The following is a 26517-nucleotide window of genomic DNA, read 5'->3' as shown; positions in this document are numbered from 1 at the left end:
CAGATTCTTTATATGTGGCTTGCAAAACTGTTGGACGTGTTCTTTAGGCACTAAATCCTTAACAGGTTTCACAGAACGGTGTGAAAACCTTTTCCATTGTATTCTGCAATATTTTATTTAATTTACTTTAATAGCAATACAGTGCCAGTCAATAAAAACAGGTCAAAAGTCTAATTAATGTTTTAAAAATAAAGGTTCTCAAACACCAGGAGAGTTTGTCATTTTCTGTATGGTTTGTTTTGAGGAGGAAGAGGAAAGAAGGTGAGGAGGGAACCCTTCTGTTCCATGATTACATCCCACCCGCTCATTTTCTCCTTTTCTCCTTTGCTTTTGATTTTAGTGGCGGTCTTAACAGAATGTCAAGATCAATTTGCAGCATGGTTTAACTCAAGGTTTGCATTCTGCCAGCAGCAATTGTCCTAACGAACAATGCCGTGTGTTCTTGTAACTTCAGAAGCTTTTAGAAGGCTCATGGCAAGGGCAGCATCTAATGACTTTATTAGTGTAGGGTTTCAAAATGGGCTCAGTAATTGTTCGCATCTCTTTGTCATTTAGTCATAATTGCTGCATAGCATTGTTCGGGGTTGCACTTGTGAGTAGTTTCCTAATAGCACTGAAACGAACTAAAAAAGGGAAAAGGATAAAAGGTGATTGTCTCTTTAGATAGAGAACAAAACAGGCTGTATATAGATGATGGTTAAACTGTTTATTATACATCCACCAGAAAAGGTAAACTATCCCTGCTTAAATATTTATGTGCTTCAAGGTAATTTCATGTTAGTAATCTAAAAATGTCCAAATTTGGAAAATAAAAATCAGCAGAGAAGGCATTTTAATCTGGTCGTGATTAGGAAGATATAGATGTCTATAATATTTAACTATAAATAGAAAGCAGCCTCTCTGATGTTATCAGAGAGGTTTTCAGTGCATCTGTTTATATGCCTATAGCAATGTTTTAAGGTCATCTGGTAAAAAAAAAAAGTGCTATTTAAAGCAAAGGAATTAAATTGATACATTTGTAAGCATGTTTTAAGTCCTCGCTATAAAACCAATTCCCAAAGAAAGTTCTGTCCTACTGTTCTCAAGCTACAGCCTATTTAATGAAGCTTCTTGAGCAGAAAAGGTGAAATAAAACTCTGTCATGTCCTGTGCCAAAGAGATGAAGGCTGAACAGATATCAAGACAGGCTTGTTGGACTGTTTTGAGAAAGGATCTGGTTGTATTCTCTTGCTGCTTGGTCCTTATGGTGTATTTATGCCATTGTTCCTCCAGTTAGGAGACTTACACTGACCTTCTGGAATTGCATTTTACCTGTCAGGATGATTCTTTGATTTGTGAAGATTAATCTGAATTCTCTGACTGACTTCCATAATGCTTGTAGCTTCTCCCACTTAACACCTGTAAAGTGTCTGAACACCCACTCTGTTCTTATCCAGGCTATTATTAAATCTACCTGTAGCAAGCCTTGGATATTCCTTAGCAAATCATGTATTACATCCCTTTCTAATTTGATTTTGGCTCTTGACCCATCTTTAAAACATGCCTTGTATCTGTTGCTCATTCCCCCTTGTGTTTGAGTCAACAGTTACCACTTTACCAATGTAGGTAAGGCAATAACTCCGGAGACCAACCTTATTTTAATATGCCAGTTCAGGATCTCAGCTTTTATTATTTTAAAGATGTAAATACCCAATAGAAAAATGTTATTTTTACATTTACATTTTAATGAGTCTCATGTTGACTTTGCACAGTATATAATAATTATTAAAAATAATCAGAAATCTTACATATTTAATGCTCATAATTGTTTTCTCCATGTTCAACAATGAAGTTACATTTTTTTGAACCCATTTCTGAAGTGTTAAAGTTTCTTCAAGTAGGGTTAACTTTGTGAATTATCTGGCCATAAATAAATCACACTTTTTTGGCCCAAAATCATCCTGGCTGTGTACTGAATGCCTGCTCAGACTGGAAGGGAATAGAATGTTTAGAAGAAGTTGTCAAATTTTCTGCTGCTGCTGCTTTTTGAGGAGGACTTTAGGCTGAGGTGATAAAGCAGAAAACATCTCCAGTGCAGCCTTCCTGTTAAAACATCCTTTGCAAGAAGCATAGAGGACACCACGTGCCAAAGGGCCTCATTTTAAGGAGGAAACTTTTCCAAAGTTTTCCTACCAGTATAAAAATTAAAAGTAACTCCAGGAACTTATATGAGTCAGACTGTAACAAATAACCACGTCTCTAATTTTTGTTGGTGTAGAAAACTGAAAAATTTTGATCTAAAATCCTATGCGTTTTTAAAATATTTATCTTAATACATTTTTCCATACATTTGAGAGCTGATAACTCCTCGCACTCCTCTCAAAGTTCACCTGGAGGGGTAAATGCAGTGCAGGGATCAGCAACTCCCCAGATTAACATCTTCCTGGCACCAGAATAATTTTTCCTGTGTGCTGCTTTTAACTGCAAAGTGAACTGTGTTTAAAAATTAATACCTGTTCAATCTACATTTAAGAAATAAGTTTGTAATTTTTTTTAGGGTTTGTTTCTGTATTTGTCAGCCCATGGTCAGTGTCTACGTTTGTTCTGCAGCTTTAACTGCTGGTTTCATTGATAGTGAGTCATGAAAGAAACGATGCTGTCTGCCAGAACTGTTACTTTTCTTCAAGGACTTTATTCTTGCAGCTTTTGGAGAATATTTTTAAGCAGATTTTTTTTCTTCATAAAATGCTTTTTTTGCCTTTCTCATCCTTCTCCCTCCTTGAATATTTTTTGTAATTTTAAAATGAGAGGACTAGTAGGGTGCCATATGCCCCCCCTTTCTGGCAGCATTCCTTTATTTCCACTGTTGGTTGGAGATCACAGTAATCCAACGTGTTGTGGAAAACAGTTTTCCCCGGAGGGACATCTGGCTCTTTGATGGACTCCACGGGCAGTCCTCTTGGCAACTCTGGAGATGCCACTGAAAGATCTGGCACATTTCTGTTCAGATGAAAGTGAGAAAATCCCTTGGCAGTGATGTACAGAGTAAGATACTGGTTATTGCACCAAGTTGTTTTGGTCCTACTCCCATTCTTCTAATAGTAAATATTAGCACAGAGGAGGTTTTTTGCCTTGGTTATGAATGTGAAATACAGTAAAAAGGTCTGCAAATACAGAATCAGTAAAGGCAGAAAAAGAAAAAAAAATTACAACATTTGTTAAGTAGCCTCCAAACCTCTTAGAAGGCATCGAAAAACTGAATGGGAATCATGAATGAAAACTCAATTCCTACCTATCTGGTAAAATGAAGAGATGTGTTAAGACTGTTTGCCACTAACCTGGCAAAGAGCAGGGCTGTGAGTGATTTGTGGTGAAGAGTAGTTGTACCTCCACATTTTTGTTGGCTTCCCTGCCTTTTACTTCAACAGACAAGTGAGGTCTTACTTGGTTGCAAAGGGCAGGATCTGTTTTGGTGCCAGTGAGCAGATGTTCTCGTGTGCACTCCTGCTCTGAAGATACCTGTTGATAACCACCAGGTGGTCACTCATCCCCCAAAACAGCCTCATCCCAGCTGCCTGTGCTGTGGTCTGGACATTAATTATTCAGTGTTGGAAGTGCTGGGAAGATGAGTTGTTTCTCATTCCTCCCCCAGGAAAGACAAAAGGCTCTGTGGTGGCAGTGGTGGCGAATCCGTGGCATTCACACTGAAGTTGGCATGAGCTGCCCGTGTCACGGGTATAAGAGTGAGCTGAGCAGATTGTGGCAGCAGCAGAGGAAGGGAGGTTATTGGTAAGAGCAGGGTGGATGGCACCAGTGGCTGTAAGAAGTGGCACCCATAAAAAACCCCCACCACCTTAAGGGGAGATGTTGGCATCTGGAATCTGTTCTGCTGTTACTCGAGCAGGGAAACATGTGCCCTTACAGCAACCTGGCACATGTCATCTTCTGAAGCCAGGGCATTGAAGCCTGTTCACAGACCGGATTATAAAGAGGACCCCAAGGTGTCAAAACCTGTTAGGTTCTTTATAGTCAGCAAAAAGTTCTGCATATAAAACTTTTTTCTTCCAGAAAAAAAAGTTATCGGGAAAAATCTTTTAACATACTGAAATACCGACTTCATTCAGAATTCTCTGCATACAAACCCCATACCTGCAAAAACATATTTTGGGACCGAGTTGTGGGTTGACTGAATACAGAATTGATTTTAAAAAAAATTAACAAACCAACATCTTTGACTAGTACAACTAGTATTATAATAGTCTCTAGTTTTGCCCTTGTAGCATTATTCTCACATCACTTTTTCAGCTCCAGTTAAATTTTTTGGTTTTCCATGAAACTTGAGTGCTTTTCTTCTGTGCTGTGTTGAAGACTGTTAAATAGTTTTAATACACAAGTCTCAGGAATGCAGTTCAGTGTCCACTGTCTTTATTACTTCCAGGAGTGAAACTTTGAACTCCTGTAGGTCATTTTGTCATGGAAGGTCACCCTTGACTTCTGTGAGGCCAAGATTTCACTACCTGTTCCCAACTTGAAAAGAAAATGTAAAAAAACATTATTTAGCTTAAGAGTTTATATGTCCAGGCTTTACACACACTTCATTTTATCCTTACCTGATGGTGTGTCTTTATCTAGCTGTTTCCAGTATAACAGAGGCTTTTTTGACCTAATCTTTGTGTGTGATTGTTCCGAATCGCAGAAGACAGAGAATTAAGGAGTAGCATTTATGGCTTTGAAATACTCACTTGCTCATTGCCTTCCCTCCAACTGCAGCCATAGTTACTCTAGAAATTGTCTTTGAGAGGTGCCTCCAATAAACCCAATGCTGTACTCGTCAGGTGTACACATTTTTAGGCATTTTATTAGATACAATATATAGTGATTAAAAAAATGACAATTTTGAATCTTTTCAGTATCTTTGAGAAGAAATTACTCGGAGCACTTGACATTTTAATGCAGTTTGTCTTTTCAAATAGATTTGGCTTCTAATGCATGTGACAACAGGACTTTGCTCTTCAGTTAGAGCATACATTTCAGAGTAGTTGTTACCTAAAATATTATCATAAGGCATAAGAAAACACACGATTTAAGTTGCCTTTCATGAACATAATTAAGAATTAATAAGCCTGTACCAGTGGCTAGTCCTCAGAATTTCCACTGTTTTGCCTTTTGTGACCCGTGTTATTAAAAGTCCATTATTTTTACAGACTTTATTAAATTGGATCTTATTAAAGCATTCTATATTTGCATTTGGTCTTTCATAATTCATTATTATTATGACATTTACTTTTTACCATCAGATCTGAAAACATATCATAAGCTACCCTTTTCTCTTGAAAGAAATGCTAATTTCAAACAGTCCTTTAATGGAAGAGAAAAGCTTTATCAGTTTTTTCATTTATTCAAGATCGTGTTAAGAATACTAATGTTAGACTTCTGTATGCTAATATCCAAGAGCTTTTTTTGGTCAAAAGCTTAGAATTATTGTTTTTTAGACCACACTGCTAAGTATGTCACTGGCAGGGCACTAGTACAAAAGAAAATACAATTCTGAAGTACTGCGTTTTAATTCTGTGACTGATAAAACTGATTTCTTGATCTTTCATTATTAAATTATGCTTTTGTATGAAATCTGTTTTTATACTTCACCATGTTTATTAGATTGCAGCTCTACTTAGTTTCTCTTTGGAAGTTTGTAATAATTGCTTTAGCATGGTTATTTTGGGGGGTAGTTTTGAATTATAGCCTGCAGAGTAGTGTAAGAGGAAATAGAATTGTCCATTGAATAAATCACTATCTCAAGCAATTATTAATTGTTTTCATTTAGGCAGTCTGAGCCTGTCGTGTTTATAAATATTGTAATAATTTTGTCCTAAAAAGAGGTAAAGAGCTGTAGAATTGAATGCAGAAGCTTCGATGGTAAACAAGAAGTAACACTCAGTTAAACTGCTGCATTTAGCATAACTTTTTTTTAAAACTTAACTTCAAAATCACCTCTACAATGTTAACTAATTTTTTTTTTCCCCAAGGTTTCTAACGATGTGCACTAGACACTTCGGGAGTGTTGTAGCCCAAACAATTCGAACTCAGAAGACAGACCAGTTTCCACTTTTCCTTATTATTATGGGAAAACGATCATCTAATGAAGTATTGAATGTAATACAAGGTACAGTTCTCACTTTATATTAAGATATTCCTTACATGAGTAGGGAAACTGTTACAAGAGATCTTTTCTGATTGTTTCTCATTTAAGATGTTCAGAATATGAATTTATCGCATAGACAACACTTCCAGTTGCCAGGATATAAATATCTACTACTCATAAATGTATTATTTAACGTGGTATTAGAGATTGAAGTTGCCATGACTGTAGCAGAATTATAGATAAAGATTTTGGTTTTTTAAAGTGGAAGCCAAATTTTCTAAAGAAGGAGCTACACTTAGCTTTCCAAATTTACATGGAGGCAAATCCCTGATTTTCGAAAGATTTTGGCTGCACTTTTTGCATAGTTGCTTTTTCAGATCTGCCTGCATTGTTGATTCCCCAAATCAGATCAGGATTTAAGTTACCAATGTAATCTCACATAAATGAAGCTTTCTCCCTTACATGAGCAGTTCTTCTTGGCATAACCATTCCTCTGCTTTTGCTGACAGCAAGATGACTTAGATGTGCAGTGCTGCCCTTTGACTGCTGTTCTCAGTAACTCTTCAAATTAGAACACATCAAACAATGGCTGCCTCTCATTTCTTCTTCTTTCTCCACAAGTTTGTCTTCCTGACACTGTGTCCTCATTTATTTATTGCTTATATCCAGGAATCTTTATTATAATCTCCTTATTTTCCTGAGGAGATTCAGCCTCAGGAAACGCTGCCTTTTGTGGACAGCATTACTCATTTACATTTGTTTCTGCATCTGGGATTAATAATTTTCTTGAGGAATCTGCAGTGCTCTTTCCCGTGGACAAAATGGTTAATTTTTGCAGGGATTTTGTCTCCTTAGTGCAAGGTACACCACTACACTAATTCATGGTATGGCTGTCACTTATTAAACTTACTTCATACAAATAGTCTTATAAATAGATTTTCTTGGTTTTCTGACCCTGCAGTACAGTCCAGCACTTTGTCATTCCACTGAAGTCAGTGGTGCCACTGACTTAAATGACTTAACTGTTTTAGCAACTTGGTGACTCAAAATCAGAATACAATGCAGCTTTATCTTATGAAATAATCCAAATTATTTAATTGCATTCATTAAGTTTTAATGATTAGTCAGGTTTTCTGCGATCTTTTGTACTAAACTAAAGCGTCACCTATTGTAGCCTTACTCTAAATTTATCCTTTAACAAAAATCAGACAAGCTGTGCTTGTTATTTTCCCATGAATCGGGGCACTGGTGTCTTTTAACAATACTCCCCCAAGTGAATGGTGGTCTCTGAAGTCCTGCATGTTGTAGCATGTGGGATAACATTTTCTGCTAAGGTAGCAAATGTTAGAAGTGGGAACAATGAGGGCCTTTCAGGGCTGGGTGAGAAGGCATGTTTACAGAAGAGATACAACAATATAGAAACTTAAGTCCCAGTGGCGTTTATTGAAATGCAGACTGTCTAAGTTTGCTTTTGATTTTAATTTTTTTTTTTTTTTTTAACTGGGGTTGGAAACTATGGGGACAGTTTTGTTTTCTTTAGTGGTACTGTGGCTTCTGGTTAGTTTATTCTTTTTAAATCTTCGACCACCATCACCAGTATAAATCCAGCTCTTGTTGGTATTGTTCTGCTACGGTCCAACAGCTGTTTAGGCAGGCAGATGTTAAGACTTTATAGTTTTAGACCATTTCTCATGATTTAAAACCCTTTACTGCTATGACAAGTGGCTCTAATGGGTAGTCTGGTCTTTGGTTTAGAAAGAGAAACCAAAGGAGCATCTTGGTAGGAAATTAAACTAATCTTACAGTTTTATTGAAGACTGAGAGAAAAATATGAGGAGGTATCTATTTTCCTATATATGTGTTCTGTTTCTTGATATATATATATGAATGACTTTTCTGCTTTATTAGCTTTGCAAATTTTATTAGGAGTAAATACATTGAAGAGAATATGTTATAGTATTTAAAATTTTACTACTAGTTATACCTGAATAAAATGTGTGCACACACATCCATTCCATCATTGTATTCTGGTTTTTTCCTTTTTTTAAACCAATCCACTTGGATGCTGTTGCCAACATCCTACCTTTTGTTACCTGCCTAAGCAATTGCTTCAGTCTCCCTTATTATACCTGGGAATTCTGAACCTGTGAAACTAATTTCACATCAAGGAATCACAGATCTATTAATTCCCTTTAATATCAGTGATTAAAATAAAAAATAGAGTTATTTCATGCAAGCACAAAAGTTATTTGTTCAGATTTGCACCATCTGAAATTTTAGCCTCTATTTGATTGTAAAAACAATTTGGTGGTAAAAACAATTTTGAATTTTCAATAAAAAGGCAAGCTGAAAACATTCTACTGAGATATTTGCGTTTTCTACTCTGTCTTCTTTTTTTTTTTTTTTTTTAAGTCTGGCTATTTCTTACGGATTAATTCTAAAATGACTTCTTTTTTGTTTAATAACTTTAATGAAATGAAGTTCAGCTATCTTCCTTTGTTGCTAGGTAACACAACAGTGGATGAGCTAATGATGAGGCTGATGGCTGCGATGGAGATCTTCAGTGCCCAGCAGCAGGAAGACATAAAGGATGAGGTGAGCATTGAAAGTTACTGCAGATACCTACTGGCTTCCACTAATCACTGGGGATGTAAATTAACCAGATGTTTCTTTAGCTAGTGGAGTTGGTTATGATGTATTTTAGTGTCTCTTCCGTCATCAGAAATTAAAAAGGTTAAATCCCCTTTGCATGTTTATTTGGGTCTCTCAAAACAACTCCTCCTTTTTTACTGTTGACATTTTCAGCTTCTTTTCTTTTCCTGAGCATTGGTCATGAGTAACTGTTGACATTGTAGTGGTGTTATAGAGCTTAATATATTCACACAAGGAAACGACAATCAGATTTTTTCCCAGTGACCAGCTCCAAGTCACAGGTAGAAAACAAAAATAATGTATCTTAAACGTGTGTGTTTAAAAGGGGGCTGAAACCAACTTTAACCAGTACACCAATACTGAACCACCATCCAGAACGATGCAGAATGTATAAGTGATGAGAAGGCTTCTCAAAACCAGTGTTTCAGTTACACAGAAGTAGACACAGTGAGGAATACAGCTGAGAGATCTTTATCTGTTACTCTATAAATTGAGAGTGACATTTTGAAGTAATGAAGTACTTAGGAATTTATAATAATAGGTGTGTTGCCATTTAAGATTATTCTTATCCTGTTGTATAGGCATTGATTGACAATAATTCACTAAACACATTCTTCACATTTAAATTTTGTATCTCATTAGTACAAGATTTACTGATTATAACAGGAAGGTACAATATCTGCACAGTATCTGTCATTCACTTTTTCTTCTTTATTAATGCTACCTGTAATTCACTGGTAAAGAAATTGACGTTAATTTTGTTAATACTGAACACAAATTTAAATATGAGGATTACAACAAAAATCCAAGGCACAATATAATTGAATTTTTTATTGCATTTTAACAGGTATATGTCGTGTATGGGAGTTTTCTTAATGCTTTAATAAGAAGGTAAAATTAACATCACAGATGAGTTCTAAGAGAGCTTCAGAACTAAAAACAATAAAAGTTGATAAAAAGGAAGAAAACTGAGGGTAAAAAAAGCATATCAAGGCAGAGAGATAAGAGCAAATAAGGGGCAGGGGAAGAAACTGGGAGTGATAGGATTGGACCAGAGGGAGGAATAGACACCAGAATAGTTGGCCAGAGTAGGAAACACCAGTGTTTAGGAGGGAAGGTGGAGCAGGAGGGACAGTGATAGACCTGCCCTAAGAGGATGAAACCAAGTGGGTTTGCAGCTGGGTGTAAGGACAATGAAGCTTAAAGCAGGAGGAGATTCAGTAGTGTTGGGGCCGTGATGGCAGAACAGGGAACTGGCTCCTGTTCTGAACTGCTCTCAGTCCTTCACTGGATGACCAAGAGCAGTGACAGTCCAGACCCATGATGGGATTCTTTCTCTCCTGGCTTCTTACCCCAAGTGTTCTACTTGTTTAAGAGAAAGGAAAGTAAATTTTTTCACATTTCTCAGAAACCTACCTTTATCAATCTTCTGTAGTCTTCTCCTTTTGTTTTTCTGTCACTGAGAGCACCAGTGACATTTCTTCCCCAACAGGAGCTTTTCCTAACACACTTTGACATTCAGAAAACTAATGGAAAATTTCATAAACTTTGGGGGCAGGTTTCCAGACACTATTGGTTCTATACACAAGTAAGATATTTACTTACACCTTGGCTCCATTTGTTACAAGCCCACTGAAAAGCTGATCTCAGGCACTTTTGCCTTTGAAGCAGGAAGTTTAAAAATAAAAAAAACCCTCGCTTTATGAAGTTATAATTCCAGAGAGGGAGTATTTGACAAGCAGTCTGTGCTCAATAGAGGGCTTTAGCCTGAAAACAAAATACTGCCTTTTTGTGGTTTGCTACATAACATGTAGCTTTCTTGTAAGCCCTGTACTTGACAACTTCAAGTGTTCAAACATCACCACCTTTTCTTTTTTAAGATGTTATTGCAGTTGGTGCAATTTTTTCCCAAATATTACAATAGCAAACAGGATACAGAGTCCGGTTTCTGTTACTGTTTTCTTAATAGCAACAATAAGTCATCGTAAAACCGCAAGAAGATAAGCAAAAAATTCTTCTGTGCTTTAAAAAGAGAAGCCATCTATACAGTGTTGCTGTAAACAGAAGTGTGTGTGAGAGAGAAACAGAACTGGAAACATTTGTAAATAACAGCATGAAGTCATAAATGAGTGAGTTTATGCAGCTGAACTCCTCTGGTTCGGGTTTTTAACTTGCATGCACGTGAAAGTTTCAAACACAGCTATTGCACAATCCTGTTTGACACAGCGTGTTTTGCAGTGCCCTCTGATGGTTATTTCAGTACAGGATGACTATTCCCACTGCCAGCTAATGGTGCAGGTGTTCACCATGACGTTGGCTGTAGGTACAATCAGCTCCATGGCTACAGTCAGCTCTGTCACTGACCATCAACTGATGGTGTGGGCAGGATGCTCAGAGCAGCATCACCTGCTCACCTCACCTGAGCAAAGTGAGTCACCTCAGCTGGTGGTAATAGTATGTTTAGCTCAATCCTGTGCTTTTGTATCCATGTGTTGGTAAAATGTGCTGGTTTTAGTCTCATAAAATATTAGTGGGGTAAATATGGTGCATGTTTCTGTAACATCAAGTGCTAAAATACCATCGTTTAACTAGCAACTGGATTTAATTTTTAGATTTGCGTATTGCATTTGATGAAGCCTTTTCTTACATAGTCTCCAAAGAAATACCTTAAAAACATTGAGATGCATGTGTGTGTTCACAGTAATCCAACACGCTGGTCCTGAGGTATGGTGGTGTGTAATTTCAGGATCCATTTGGTCCCCAAGCTTCCTTAAAGGGAGATCCGTTTGCTGTCACCCTCTTTTCCCTGCCCCTCCAGGGTGCTGGGTCAGTCATGAGCAGTTGCTATGTTGACCAGATGACATTTTGGAAACCTACTGCCTCTTCTGGACAACACTGTTGACATGCCATTTTAGGTACATGGTCTAGGGTCTGTTTTTATAAGTTTACTCCTTAAATTACCATACTAACAAGCTACAAATAGCAAAATCTGGTGAGCGGCACAGTGATGTGCTAATGTGGCTCTTCTGATAAGAAGTGGACAATGGATAATTTAGTGGAATCAGCCAATTGGCCAGGGTACAGTCCCACGCTTCCCAGTGCAGTCAGGTCTGGAGGCCGAATTCCAGCCTCACGCTGTGTATGCAGTTATTCTGTAGCTACACCAGTTATTTAATGCACCTGATGGATGTATTTTCTTTTTCTAACTGTGTTTACTCCTCTGGTCACCACTACAAACACTGATACCTCGGCTACTGCTCGGGTGGTGGTGCCGGGGGTTTTTGGAAAGAGGAAATAAACATCACTGAGGGGTTTCTCCTGTAAGCAGGAGAGAGTATCTCAGAGCAGGGACAACCAGCCTCTGCCACTGTTGATCAGGGTGTGAACTGAGATTTTTCGGGGACTGACTTTGAAAAGAGCGCATAGTATCAGTTCCTCTTGAGTATCAGTTCCTCTTAAGTGTCAGTGCCTGCTGCTGAGATTAAGAAAACAAATAATAGTTGTAAAATATTGTACGCCCTGGAATGTCCGTTTTTAAACACCCTGATAGCTTGCTTACTTTAATTGGATAGTTAATAATCATCTCAGCATGGCGTGATGGACCCGAATAGATCTGAGTTAGTTCCTTTGTGAGATTAATGTGAAGAGATCGTGAGATTAAATCCTGGTGTTACAGCACAACACACCTGTTCTGGGCCGATCCTGAACATTTTTTCTCCATTGCCTGAGGAGGAGGCTTCTCAAAGGATTACAGTAACACTTTTTGACAAGCTTATACAGGGTGGAGTTTCCATGTAATGACAGGGCTCATTTGATGATGCCTCAGTAGTGCATTCTTTTTATTTTTGCTGTCAACATTTATTACTGTAGAAGCATTGACTGTTACACGGCTGGTCCAACTTGTCCACATTTAAGTAACAGTAGGTCTCTCATCGAGTTTGTTTTTGTCGTTATGCAACACTAGCGCTCCTGCTCTCGGATTAGACTTCAAGGTGGAATTGTAATACCCACAGTTACTTCAGAGACCTTATTTTTGCAAATACCTATTAAAACCTTCAATTCAGTATAAACTACGTCTGCTGACGCACTGGTCTTTAGTGTAAAAGAGAGGCACTTAAGAATTTTGAAACTGGAAAGACTTTTATAAACAGACTCTGACTGAAGATAAGCTGTAGAAAAATGTAGACCTGCAGAGTCACCATCTTTGCTCTCTGTTCTTAAATGCCATCTCATCTTCCTCAATACTGCTACATCATGAAGAAAAGATAGTTCCTTCCTGACCAATATCTGGGTGGAGGTTTAAAAAACATGTGAAAGAAAACCAAAATTCCAAACCAGCAATATAAATTCACCCTCTTTTCTCTGCCACAGTACTTTTGGGCTTTACTGACCAAGTGTTTTTTTCATAACTGTGCAGTAAGAAGCTTGGTATCACCACATCTTTTCCTCCTTTTCTACCTCACTGCTCTCAAATATAAAGAATTTTTTTCTTTTCTTTTTTTTTCATATATATGTGATATTTTAACAGTTTTACCTTCCAACACCTCTCTTTCTTCTTCAAAAGATATATCTCAGAGCCACAAAAGAAGCTCAGGAGGATCAGTCCTAATGCGTTTTCTCCTAATCTGTGGCCTCTTCATCTTTTGCCCCTACAGATCAGTTGCTTTTCTCCACTCCTTACCCACAGTTGTGCTCTCCAGTTAAAGGGGTGGCCCAAGCGCTTCCATCATCTCTGCAGGAGACACCTGCAATTTCTGTCTAGGGACTGAAGCTCACATTAAAATCAGTAGAAATCAGACACCTTGGATAGTCTTGTGTTCCATATAACACTGTCATGTGTATCGTGGTGTATAGTATTTGCACAGCAAGAGGTTATGAACATAAATACATGGAATTCATTAAATTCCGAAGCGCAAAAGCATTATGGTGATGAGAACCACCTAAGGAAGATTGGGATTTAACCCCTCAAAAATCCAATTAGCACATTTACTAATTATTACTAGTTATAACTAATTAAACTACAGTAATCAAAGTTTATTTGATTAAATTTTCCAGTTTTGTATTTGTAATACGATAGCAGCCCAAACGACGGGCTTCCCATTGAGCACTTTGCCACAGTGACACACCAGTGCTGCCTTCAGGAGTTTGCAGCATAGTTACAACTTTGACAAAATGCAAGGTAATGACAGAGGAAAGAAAGAGGGAAGATAGAATATCTTTAGTTCCTGTGGCTTTTAGACTATACATGTTGATGGCTCCAGTAAGTGAATAATGAGCCCAGTTGGGCAGATGTTGTGGCAAGACTGTCTGGCCCAGTTCCCATAGAAAGATACTGCAGGACTTCTTAAAGGCTTTGGGTTTGGTTTTTTTTCTTGTCACTTGAGTTAATTCCCAAAAATCAGTGTCTGGAACTGGACATTCAGCCTTCACTATGGACAGGCAGGACCCTCTGGTGGTTCTTGCCATACCCCATCCTGCCTCCTCCCGTGGTTCTGCCACCACTAAAATGTCCATTTGCTTTGTCTTCATCGTTGTCATATGCCTGACACACTCTGTGTACACTTTTTCCTTCCATATATTCCCCATCACGTATGTTTAAGTTATACAATGTGCAAGTCTGTCATCTTAGTGAGTCAAATTAATGCCTTTCTTGCACTGCTTTGTTTGGACAAAGGGGTGTTTCTCTTTAACGCTCCCATGAATAGCCTTAAGCATGTGCAGATTTTAATTTCAGGAGTGGTTCAGTGAAATGAACTGTCTTTCAGATAAGCATTCAGCATTTGTAAATACACTTTTTTTTTTTCTTTCTTGTGATAGCCGTTTACTCGCTGGTGCTCTGAGAAATGTCTTCTGTTCATGGTTGTCTTCTCAAGTTCTGTCTCGTCTGGTTTTATTTCACAGTAAACCTTGTCCCAAAGGGCAGTGGGCAGTAATGTTATACACAGCTCCCTGAGACAAATCAGGTACAAAGCTGATTCCTGGGGTTAAATCATTAAATCCTACCTTCAGAAATGACAATAATAAATAGAGAGGGAAAAAAACCCAGAAGGGCCAATGCTGACTTTTCCAGCAAAACATCCCATCTGAAAAAACAAACGCATTGTGTATTTTTTCCTTGTAGAATCTGCAGGAAAAAAGGGCGTTGCTGTCCTAAATTCAATGAGGAATACCTCTTTTTCTATCATCATGCATCTCAAAATGCCTGTTACTAGGTGCTTCAGGAGTAACTTCAGCTAATGGTTTAGAGAATAACTACTGAAGAAGGGTTATCTTAAAATTCTTCTTAACCTTATCTGTAGGTTTTTCATAGTCTTGATGCACTGGGTCTTAGAAGGTTTTCTCTGGTGCATTGTGTCTATCTCATAAGTGTTTGCTCTTTTTGTTATGACTTGCATCTGTAGTATGCAGAACAGCAAAGAAAATTCGTAGCTGAGGAATATATTCTCTGGATAAAAGCAGCTTTTTTAAAGTATCAACCTTCCATTGAATGAATGTCCCTCTGTTGTCTCACTGTCAAAATGGGCAAGCAGAGATCTGTGACTTTTTCCCTTTCAAGGGGCAAAGGAGAGTTCTCTCCTCATCTCACGTCCCAAAACTCCTGGGATCTGGAGGGTTTACCTTCACACCGGCCTTCAGTCACTGCCGTGGAATTCACAAATGCTGTGTAACCCCCATTTCTGATGAAGACTTTTGGAGTGACCTGGGATAAGCTGTGTCTGTTCTATGGTTGGATTTCTTGAAAAACCAAGGTGGCAATTTTGCCTTCATTGCAAAACCATTGTGGCGATGTCAATGCTGCAGTTTACGTAGGGTCTAACAGGAAAGCTGTCAGCTGCCTCAAGTTTTATTGATGGATAACACTTAGGACATTTTTTACATTAATTATTAGGGCCATGACTATTCTTTTTCACATGTTGTTAGAGCTGTGAAAGATTCTCTGCAAAGTATTTTTTTCTGCTTTTCCTGTTTTTCATTAGTACAAATTTTCTTGTGTTGCTTTCTGGTGAACTTGAGTCATCCTCATACTTCGTGTGGTTTTCCTCTAGAGGAAGAGATGACTAAATTAAGAAACTGCTTACAAAAGGGAGAACTGCATTACAAAAAGGAGAACTGCTTTATCTAATGTTTAGAATTTGCCCAAGGTGTAATTGGCTACAGTTTTGTCTTAAACTCTGTGGAGGAGCTGATTCTTGTTGAGTGTGAGCATATTAGCAACACACAGAAGCAGGTACAAAGAGGCATTTCATGGGATTACATCTGTGGCTTCCCTGAAGAAATCTGGTTGCCGGGTTTGTTTTTAAGGTCTGTTTCAGTAAGAACAGTATTGTTTCAATGCAGTGTAAAACTTGGTGGTGTGGTCATTTACTTTTAGATGTGGCTCACATATTTCTACGAGGACCAGGCAGTCATGCATGGTAATTCTTCACATTCCTGACATCTTTCTCATAATCCACTTTTAGGATGATGATAACTGCAATGAATAGGAAAAAAGAATTTTTTTTTTTTAATGCCAGGAATTCATGTTTCAGTTCTAGTTGTAGGATCAATAGCATCCGTATTTTTACAGTTATCATCCAGATTATGTAATTTAAACCTATTTCAAAAAAATCTTCAGCGAAACTCCCTGTAGCTAAATGAATCCTGTGCTCCTCCCAAGTGACTTGTAATAACTTCCTGGAGTTTTCTAGACAGTTTGTAAAACATAAAATAAAAACCAGGAGTCAATTCCTTGTAACTCTGATTAGTATACATATTTTGAGTGAGTTGTAGTAGTTTTTATAAAATTTAAATTTTACTTTTTGAAGGTTCATTTTGGGTTGGGTCAGGGTGGTTGTGTGGAGTTTTTTAGTTTGTGGTTGGGGCTTTTTTGGTAAACTACAGTAACTCTCTCTTAATTGCTAGCAGTCTTTGATGAAGAAAAGAGCCTGTAGTTGCAATAGGTGTATCTGCTGTCTCAGTGTTCTTTTGGGCATTACTGGACTAGTGTGCAAGAATTACTTCTACTCATGTTTTAGCTCTGCTGAACAAAGTGATGGTTTCTACATCTTATGTTAATGAAATTCAGGACAGAGTAATTGTAGAATAATTTTGGGTCCTGTTTCTGTAAGGGAGAAGCATTTCCTCTGAAAAGATTTTGCTTCTTTCCAGCTGGAGTTCGGCTTTCCCTTGAATTTGTCCTTTCCTCTTGTGGTTGCATGCTACTTTTAGTGATTTAACCACTAATATGGTCAAGTTTTGTTTGAGGACCATCTTTGTCATGTTTGTATGTCATGATAATTATGATTAGCCTGATCTCTTCCCATTTAGAACTGAGTTTTTGCCAAATAGTGACATTTTGGGAGAAAATTGATCGCTTTGCAAAAATTATTCTTTTATGTGGAATAAATGTTGCAGCTGAATGGGAAAATTAACATAATTCTTCAAGAAGCAGCGGGTAGTAGACTTTCTTTTCCGTGGAACACAGGGAACAAATCGTCCCAGTGCAACTGCTGTGTTACTGGGGATGATGCTGAGCCCACCAGCAGTCTCACAGCTAAATCCTATTGATTTTTGTAGGGACCAGTGCAGCCTCTGCAGGGCTCTGGGAGGATTATGAGGTGTAAGAGGAGCATGATAGGAGCATGTAAGAGGTGCACGGGGGAGCAGCCGCTGTCTCTGTTCCAAAGGCAGAGTATGAAGCTATTGATTGTACACTTTGCTTTATTTGACTTCACCCCAGTGCAGTTATTTCAGCTTTGGGGCATATCCACTTCTTGATCCTCCACTGTGTGGATGGTGATGGTGCCTCTCTTTGTCATTCCTGTGTTTTTAGTAAACCATTATTCCTTTGTGCTGGGATTGTTGATAAGATACTTTGCTAGATTTGCTGACTCACCAACCTCCTGTTCCTTGCTTTCCTGCATCTGTCCATTTGAGACACTTCAGAGCAGGGCTTGCTACTTTCCCATCTCTGTATAATATTCAACACTCTGAACTGAGGCCTCTGGGTGATGTTTAATACTCGTGACGTGGATGGACCCTGCTGAGGGCTTTTTGACCAAGAAAGAACATGGGAGCAGGGCTTTCTCTGGCAGGACAAGCCATTACCCACTGTCAGCCTGAGTGGAGAGCAAATCAAAATCCAGCCTCAGCCTCTAAACAATGGTCTGTCCTTCCCTGTTACAAGACCATCCAAATTGTTGGCTGCAGGAGTGAAATCCTCCCAGCACCAGCCCACACACACACTCCTCCAGTGACCCCCTCCCCACGAGGCTGCTGCACTCCCAGGCTCTGCACCTGCCACAGCCCTTGTATAGAGAGAGGGTGGAGAGCCTGGGTGCCAGATCCCGCCCTCAGGCCAGGGTTTGGACACACCAACTGAATTGTAGCTTCAGGTAAGTCACAATTTTTAAAGCCAAGGTCACCCTTGAGGCCTCTCTGAACTTACCTCTCCTAGCAGTAGTTAGATGTTAGTTTTGAAGTCACTGGGGTTAAAAGCTGCTTGTGAACGTAAAGTTATGTATCATACTGGCCCACTGTTTGCTGATATTTTTTTGTTTCCTTTTTTGTTTGTTTGTTTGTTTGTTTGTTTGTTTGTTTTGTTTTGTTTAGGATGAACGTGAAGCCAGAGAAAATGTGAAAAGGGAGCAGGATGAAGCGTACCGCATCTCGCTGGAGGCCGACAGAGCCAAGGTGTGTGTGAGGGGAAGTGGCCACAGGAGTGATGGGTTGGGAATGGGAACCCCTCCCCGGTTTGGGAATGCTCTCTGGTGCAGAGGAACAAGATAAAGTGACTACGACTAGACTTGACTACATCTTTTAGCTAAAGCAGTCCTCACCCACTTAATAATAGAAGTTGGGAAAGGAATAGTAAGAGAAGATCATGTAATAAATACCTGATTTCTTATATTAATTTCTACAGAAACATTGAGAAATGCCTTTGAATTTATATTTATCACGTATTTATGTGTGATTGCCATTTGTGTTTGTTAGAGGGAAGCACAAGAGAGAGAAATGGCAGAGCAGTTTCGCTTGGAACAAATCCGGAAAGAACAGGAAGAAGAACGTGAGGTGGGAAGTTTTACCTTTTCTCACAAATTTGAATTCATGAAGCTTATGAACATTGCAAATGTCATTCAACACACATTGCAACTTTTTTTGGTGTGACCATTTTTTCTTTTCTTATTGATTTCTTACCATATGTATGTCAAACATAGTGAGCTAAATCATTTTCATCCACTGTTCAACAGCTTTTCCATCGTCTGGATCTCAGTTTCTGCCAGGTGTAAGGTAGGCCTGCTCACGAGAGATCCCTGAAATGAGCTCCTTAAGTGGTGGAATCTTTAGGAACCTCTAATCTTCTTCTACAGCCACTCCTTCTAAAAACATAGTACCATGGAGCCCTTTCATTTCTTCCAGGAAGTAGCACAAAGTCTGCCTGTAATATTAATCAAACAAGTTGCCAGATTTCATTTGGGAGCCAAAACACTTAAAAAAGAAGAAAAGAAAATAAAATCCAAAATCTAGAAAGTTGAATTTACAGTACTTCTAAAAATTTCTAAACTGTCTTCTGCAAAATCTTCCTTAGAATGAAAATTGTGTTTAAACAGAGACTTTATGTCTCCTGGCCTCTATAAGAAAATAGAAACTCTGTGCTGTGAGGAGCACTGTTCCTCAAACTGTTATTTTGTAGATTCTCTTAATTTTGTGGGTTCTGAGAGTCCCAGTGCCTGTCAGAGATGGCTCCTGCAGCCTCCTTCAGGATCTAGGTTAGCTCCTGTCCTAGTTGTGTGTCTGTAGGTGTTTACATAAAGCATCATGTACACAAATTTACTTACATTAGTGATTTCCTCTTTTTCACATCCTGGCGACTACCAAATGTGCTGAAAAAGTTGGAGTGCAGCCGTGTTTCTTCCTCTGAAGTCCCGCCATGTAAAATGGACTACTCTTTAAAATATTTTCAGCTGATCTGTGAAGTTCCTGATATATATAAGTCCTTACAGAACTTTTTGAAATACACCTGATACTTGAAAATGACTTTGAAACCCTGAAATAAATTTTTCAAAATAGAAGTGATATTAATATATAAATGACTTGGCTGAAATCACAGGTGATTGGGGGTTGTCCTTTGAATTCTAGGCATAGAAGATTCTCTGAGAAAGTTGCTAATGAATACAAAGCTGTATCAGCATCCCTACTGAATATGTATTTCCTGAGTATGTTTACAGTATTATATAATATGTAAATAAATTATAAATATTCTTTAATATTAATTAATTTATATAAAATATCAGAGTTCTAATCGTTTTGGTGGGCTTATTATAACTTCTTTGACTCTTATAGATTATGGACATTTGAAATTTGGAATTATATTCTCATTTAATTCTCCACTAAGTTAAAGTCCTTGGACCTAATGGAATCCTGATAAATCACAGCCTTGCTTATCCCTCCCTAAATGTGACTTAAATGTATACTTGACATTTCAGTCTTGTGTACTTTGCTGATGTATGAAAGAATTGAATTATACAACTGCAAAAAAGTTGGCTATGAACACATTTATTATTCCCTGACATAAACCCAATGAACAAACTGTATGAGCAATGCATTTCCATATATATTTTTGACCAAGATAATTGCATTAAAAACCCTGAACCATTTATGCATTCAAGAGCCTTTCAGACAGTACTGTGGTGTAAATACTAAATTCAGTCCAAAGAGTATTCAATGGCTGGGAATGCAGTCCACTTCTTTCTAATCCTACAGTACCTGGTGACTTATTTAGCTCCTCTTGTTAGCATAAGCCAAGGTGGAAGCTAAAGCACAACTGAAGGAGCAATGTACAAGCTGGACTGTGAGAATTGTGTCAAGAATAATTTTAAGACAGCAATTCTGTGAGGTTAATAGCAGTGGAACGTAAATCAGTAGTGTAGCAGTAACAGGCTGTTGAGCAATCAGCTCACACTCAGTAAAGTAAAAAGTTTGTTTTTCTTTTCTAAGTAATTTAGCATGCATAGAAACAATAATTACTTCTGCTTTATTATATCTGCTCCTGAACCTTTTCTGGTACCTTGGCCTTTTGGAAATGGTTTTCTTATGCAAAGGCTGCAAGACTGGTCCATGTTATCAAAATATACCTGGGCTTCCCTGTTTTAATGCAGAGTGCAGTAATGAAAATAACAGGATCTGTTTGCTTAGTAGAACAAAAGGGATTTTAACAATAATGTTTACTAACACTCCCCATTTTCAAGTATACAGATTACTTGTACTGAATTGTTCTGCAACAGTGTTTACTTACAGAAGTGGCTTTATGTTCAGTTCGTATTTTAAAATCTGACTGTTGAGCTCTTCACATACTGAACATCTTTTTATCAACAAACTGAAATTACTTGTTCAGGTCCAAGAGTTTTTAATGTGATCCATCACATCATTGTTTTCTGACTTGGTTTGCTGGTACAGAATATCCATTGTAAATTGCCGTTTTATGTTGAAGCCTTGGAGACTGGTTACTTTGGGGAGCGACGCACTCTTTGCACAAAGAAAAGAGCTCTAATGAGCTACTGTTGTTTATTTTTCTATAATATAATTGATTGGGTTCAGTAAATAATGTAGCATCTGTTGTTATACTGTGTGGGGAAATGTCAAAACAGCGAGATAGTAAGCAGGTGGTTGAGAATGGAGAGAGAGAAAATTAAAATAGAATCTATTTAAAATATAATCTCATAGTAGATGAGCAAAAATGAACTCAAGTTCTATGTATAAATATTTATACTGAGATATAATTTGCTCAGAGGTGCGTGTGTAAGAAGTAGACTATTTAAAAGCCTTTGTAATCTTGCTTCTGCCCAGTCCTTTCTCTGCAATGTAATCACCCTCCATCCATTTCTGTTACTAAATGACCTTGAGGAGGTTTTCAAAGGCACAAACAGCAACTGTGTATCTTGAGAGTTCCTTCAAAATCTGGGGGAATCCCTGCCTGACTGCCTTTTTAGTTTGAAAAATTGTCTTTTAGAGCCATTTTGGGGGAGGCAATGTGATTGTGCTGCTTTTCCCATTCTTTTACCTTCTCATTAAGTGCTGCCTTAAGAGAGATGGTACTGGAACAGCTGCTTCTAAATAGGATCAGATTTTTAACGGATGCCAATGCCTGCCCATGGGTACTGACAGCACTCAGTACCCTTGAATCAAGCCCACCTTGTTCAACAGTCTGATATTAGGCATTCCTTTTTTTAAAAAAGAAATCTAATCAAAGTATTAGTGCTGTGGCAGCTCCCAGAGGCAGAGGACAGAGAACACAGACCTTGGTCCTGCCCTTAAAGTCTTGACATCAGCAGTACATGCAATATCATACACATATTCGGACATGTAATGTTATTGCAGTTTTGAGGCTGATTTCGTGCAAATTGTTGCAGAAAATGTGCATGCCTATGCTTGGAACCATCTTAATAACTTACTTTAAATCTTTAAGCTCCCATTTCTGTTCTCCCAATTTTCTTCTTTGACCATTCCCATTTTTATATGTGCTGTGTGTACCTGATGTACCTTCAGGGTATTTTTAATTGTGTCTTTTAACAGTGTTTTGGTTTATTTGTAGTAAATTTCTTGCATATATTTCTTTTCACTCTGAACTGCCATTAAGGGTCCAGTCTACTGCGAATGGTCAATTACTCTCTGCAAAAGGAAGGCAATTTGACAAGTGCATTTAAAGAAATACTTTTGCTGGCTTTTAATTTATACCCTTTAAGGAAGCAATTGGCCACTTGACAATTATTTTCTCATTCAATTTTTTCCCAGGGCTTTCTGCCAAATGATTAAATTACGTATCCCATCGTGCATTAACTGTAGACCTAATAATATGTGTTATAAAGAAGGATTTATTTTAATTAGTTGTCTGGTGAGCTGTTATTAAGGAATGAATAAAAATTATTTTGTCATTGAGATAAAAAGCACAGCTATGGCTCTGGAGCACTGTGACAATGTCTTGAAGTTCCAGAAGAAATAAAAGGAAAAGCTTTCTGTCCTTTTCTTCTATTGCTGGCATTGCAACCTAAATGGTTATTTTTTTCCTTCCTCAGGCTATCAGGCTGTCTCTTGAGCAGTCTTTGCCTCCTGAACCGAAGGAGGAGAGCACAGAGTCTGTCAGCAAGCTGCGTATTCGGACGCCCAGCGGAGAATTCTTTGAGCGGCGTTTCCTGGCCAGCAGCAAGCTGCAGGTTGTCTTTGATTTTGTAGCTTCCAAGGGATATCCTTGGGAGGAGTACAAGCTGCTGGGCACCTTTCCGAGGAGAGATGTGAGTAAATATATACCTTTCAGGAATAAACAGCATTGTTTCTTAGTCCTGTGTGTTAGATGGCCGGTGTGTTATAGCACAAAAGGTAAAAGATATGCCTGAATATGTTAGAGGGCTGCCAAGCTGTGAGCAAGCCAGGTGATGACCAGCCAGTGCTATCAGATGTTACATACACAGTTGTGTTGCAAAACCTGCCTCCAGGGACATGGTAAAAAGTCCTCCACTTCTGAAACAAGTTGTGGACCATATTCAATGAAAACTCCTTGAATATGGTGAGGCAGCATCACTCACATCCTGTTGGAAGGAAGCTCCATCAGTAGTAGCACACTGTTTAGGTCTGCTATGGGCTGGTACTTCTGATCTTTCTGGTTTTGCCATTTTGGTGCAACTTTATGTTACAAACAAGACTCTGTGTAAGATAGTATCCAGCTATGAACTAATCAGTTCATTCTAATAAATTTTTCATCCACCTGCTACATAATGCCAATAGATAGTCATTTATATGTCCTGACTTGAAATTCTAATGGTGTACCTGCGGTGCCTGATTTTCAGAATCAGTACTGCTCTGTGTTTTCCGCTCTATTACAAATCAGCTTTCATGTCTTTTTTAGCCATTGTTACAGCACGATAAAAATCAGTAGTTCTCACTGTGCAGCAATTACCTGGGGCCCTGCATAAAAGGGTGAAGGGAACAGGTACTGCAGAGATGGTTGAAGTTCAGCAGCCTTTTGGCCACAATGCCTCAGCACTGCAAGTGAGTGGAGGCAGCTCTGGACCAGCTGGGGTTTTGTTTGCTGGTTAAGCCATTTTTCGCCAAAGGAGTTCAGTAACTTGAGTTGCTTTTCCATTTTGTTTCCCATCATCTCCCATCATCTGGAGGAAGTTCAGTAGGAATAAGGCATTGATTAACATGTTTGCAGTAGTTTGTAAAAGATACCTCTTATTTTATGATCTTGTTTGTAAATACTCCAAAGGGGAAGAAACCAACGTCCTTAGCAAGCATACAGCCTTGAGAGTGGATGTGATTTCTGACCAGTTTTGGGCGTAACTGAACAGAATTGCAGTGCTTGCAGCTCTTCTTCCACCTTGTCCTATATTGAAAAGTAGCATTTAAGGAATCTCATTAATCACTTACTAACTTTACCCCTTAAACATGTAGTATCATTTCCAGTGGAACCAAAGACTAAAAGTCATCTTTGTTTTCAGGATTACTGTTCATTCAATTTATTTGACAGAAGAAAAACACTGTTTTACAGTCTAAACAATGGGTTTAAATATTCTCCAAGTCATTTCTCCTACCTGTGACTTATTTCTATTGTAGTACATATCTAATATAAAAACCCTACAGGTATATTACTCTAACTTTTAACATTTGTTTTTCTCCTTACACTGGCTGTTTCTGTATTTTAGTCACATCATTATCAGTATTTATTCTAGTGCTCTGTAGCAAAATCAAAAATCAGATGAATCATAAGAACCAATTGTAAAAGGAGTAGAAGGGAAAAAATACCACTAAATTAGAACAGGCTGGTGTTGTCTGTAGCTTTGTGAAAGGAGAAAAAACGCTGAGGCAAAGAAAGGAGAATTTAATGGCAGGGTATGGAGCTGTTGGTCTGTTGAATGGGAAGCAAAGACCCTTCCATCATTTTTCTCTGATTCCAACCTAATAATGCCTTGTATGAGGAGTCACATAAATGATTCATGCCGATTGACTCGGTGGCCATGTATGAATCCGGTTGCCATTGTGACCACCAGAGCTACAACAGACAAAAAATATTCCCCAGGGGTTTGCTAACCACTGAGAACTATAAATGACATCTGTCGTATTCCCCAGGTCTGGTTGGAAGTGTACAACTCTGTAGACAGAATAATAAAAATAAGCAATTGATAAATGCCTTGGAAGTACAATAGAAGTGTATATTTCTTGCCTTAGGCTTCATGGTATATATTTTCTTAACAATACACTGTAAGTTGTCAAGACCCTTCTAGGTTATGATATGTATCAAACCCATCAATTGGAATCTGTGCAACAAGAACTTGAGATGCTTGTGCCCCAGAAAACAATAGCATTTAAAAGGTCTGTTTGTATTTAAACTATACATAATATTTTTTTAAAATATGTTTGAAAGTATCAGAATTAGTTTGCTGGAGTTTTGCTGCAATAAGATGAAAACATGTCTTCTGAAGCTAGGGTTTGTTTTTTTTTCCTATCCTAATCTGTTTTGCAATAACATACACACCCCCAAAAGCGTTTCCTTCTTATCAAAACAAGGGTATTATCTTCAGCCAAATCAACATTTTCTTGTAATAAACTTGTTAGGGCATTTTTAGCTGCTTTGCAAAACCATCAGTCCTGATACAGTCTTGCTGAAGTATTTTTACTTCTTTGGTAAATAAAAATTCATTAGTTCTTAGTCCTATGTTCCAGTTGCTTACACAGATATCCTTAGCTAACTTAAAGTTGGTATCATAACCCTACTGTAAATACAAACTTCTACACATGAGTAAATACACAGATTAACCTTTTCCAGACACTACTTGTAGATTTTAAAGCAGCAGTGACATTCCAAAGCAGTTAAACACATGCAGTGACTTGTTATTGGGTCTTTGACTGTGTTGTTCTTTCCACTGGCACTGAAATTAGATATTAACCACCTCCTCTCTCAGCACCTCAACCATGGCAGCACTACATGTTTTACCAACAGCGTGTGTCATGAGGGAACCTGGGTGAGCAGGTAACTTGTACCTCTAACTCAGAAAGCATTTGGCAAGCACATCTTTCAGAGTGGAAGGCTGTGTTGTATGTTCTCTGCATCCTTCTCAAATACACCTGCAAAGGCTTTATGGAAACAAATGTGTGCACTGTTAAATGTGTGTGCTGACTTCAGAATTACAGTTCCCTTTCTTCCAGAAATCCATTTAACTACAAAAAAAAGAGCTTACCCCAAGCATATTAGTGTGCTCAGTCAACCTTCTAGTTCAGTGTTTCTTCCAAGTCTCTTTCTCTTAAAAGGCCTCCCAAACTATTTTTGATAGTCTTCTCAATCTACCATCTGCAAGATCCACCTTCTCCCAGTGCCCTGGAGACTTCCAGATGATCAGTTCTCACTTACTGCAGTGGTGATCTGCAGAAGTGTTCCTAAAACCCACAACAGCTTATGGAATGGGTGTTTCACCACACTTAGACAAGAAGCTGAAGTGTACCAGGTCTTGCTGAAACTGCAAGAGGAAAGTGCAGAAATTTACCCAAACTGGCTTCAGCTACTCTACTGAGATTAATACTGAATATTTTATGGTAACGCTCAGAAAGGAAGGTCCTGGAGTGCTTTCTCCTTTTAAAAGCTATTTTTGAATGTCTGAATTTATTAATTTCTTATGAATTATAATTTCTTCTGCTCTTTTCTCCTTAAGGTGGAGCATTAGTTATGTATTTGAGAGTATGCCTTCTGCAGACATGGTATTAGAGACTTAAGCTCT

At 38.2% G+C, this 26517-nt stretch overlaps 1 protein-coding gene across 1 annotated transcript in view; it reads left to right on the top strand.

Annotated features, from left to right (window-relative positions):
• FAF1 (Fas associated factor 1) overlaps positions 1 to 26517 on the top strand; it is a 157495-nt gene that overhangs the window by 118937 nt on the left and 12041 nt on the right. Inside the window, exons 14-18 of the mRNA XM_027894094.1 lie at positions 6006 to 6142; positions 8628 to 8716; positions 18365 to 18445; positions 18746 to 18823; positions 22825 to 23040. Coding sequence (XP_027749895.1) covers positions 6006 to 6142; positions 8628 to 8716; positions 18365 to 18445; positions 18746 to 18823; positions 22825 to 23040 — 601 coding nt within the window. The remainder of the gene's footprint in view (positions 1 to 6005; positions 6143 to 8627; positions 8717 to 18364; positions 18446 to 18745; positions 18824 to 22824; positions 23041 to 26517) is intronic.

This window comes from Empidonax traillii, unplaced genomic scaffold (genome assembly GCF_003031625.1).
Source record: "Empidonax traillii isolate 1590-97213 ecotype Southwest subspecies unplaced genomic scaffold, ASM303162v1 scaffold15:size5535645, whole genome shotgun sequence".
NCBI classification, from domain to species: Eukaryota; Metazoa; Chordata; class Aves; order Passeriformes; family Tyrannidae; genus Empidonax; species Empidonax traillii.
Note: the sequence above shows the minus strand (reverse complement) of the source record. Positions and strands in the feature narration are given on the sequence as shown.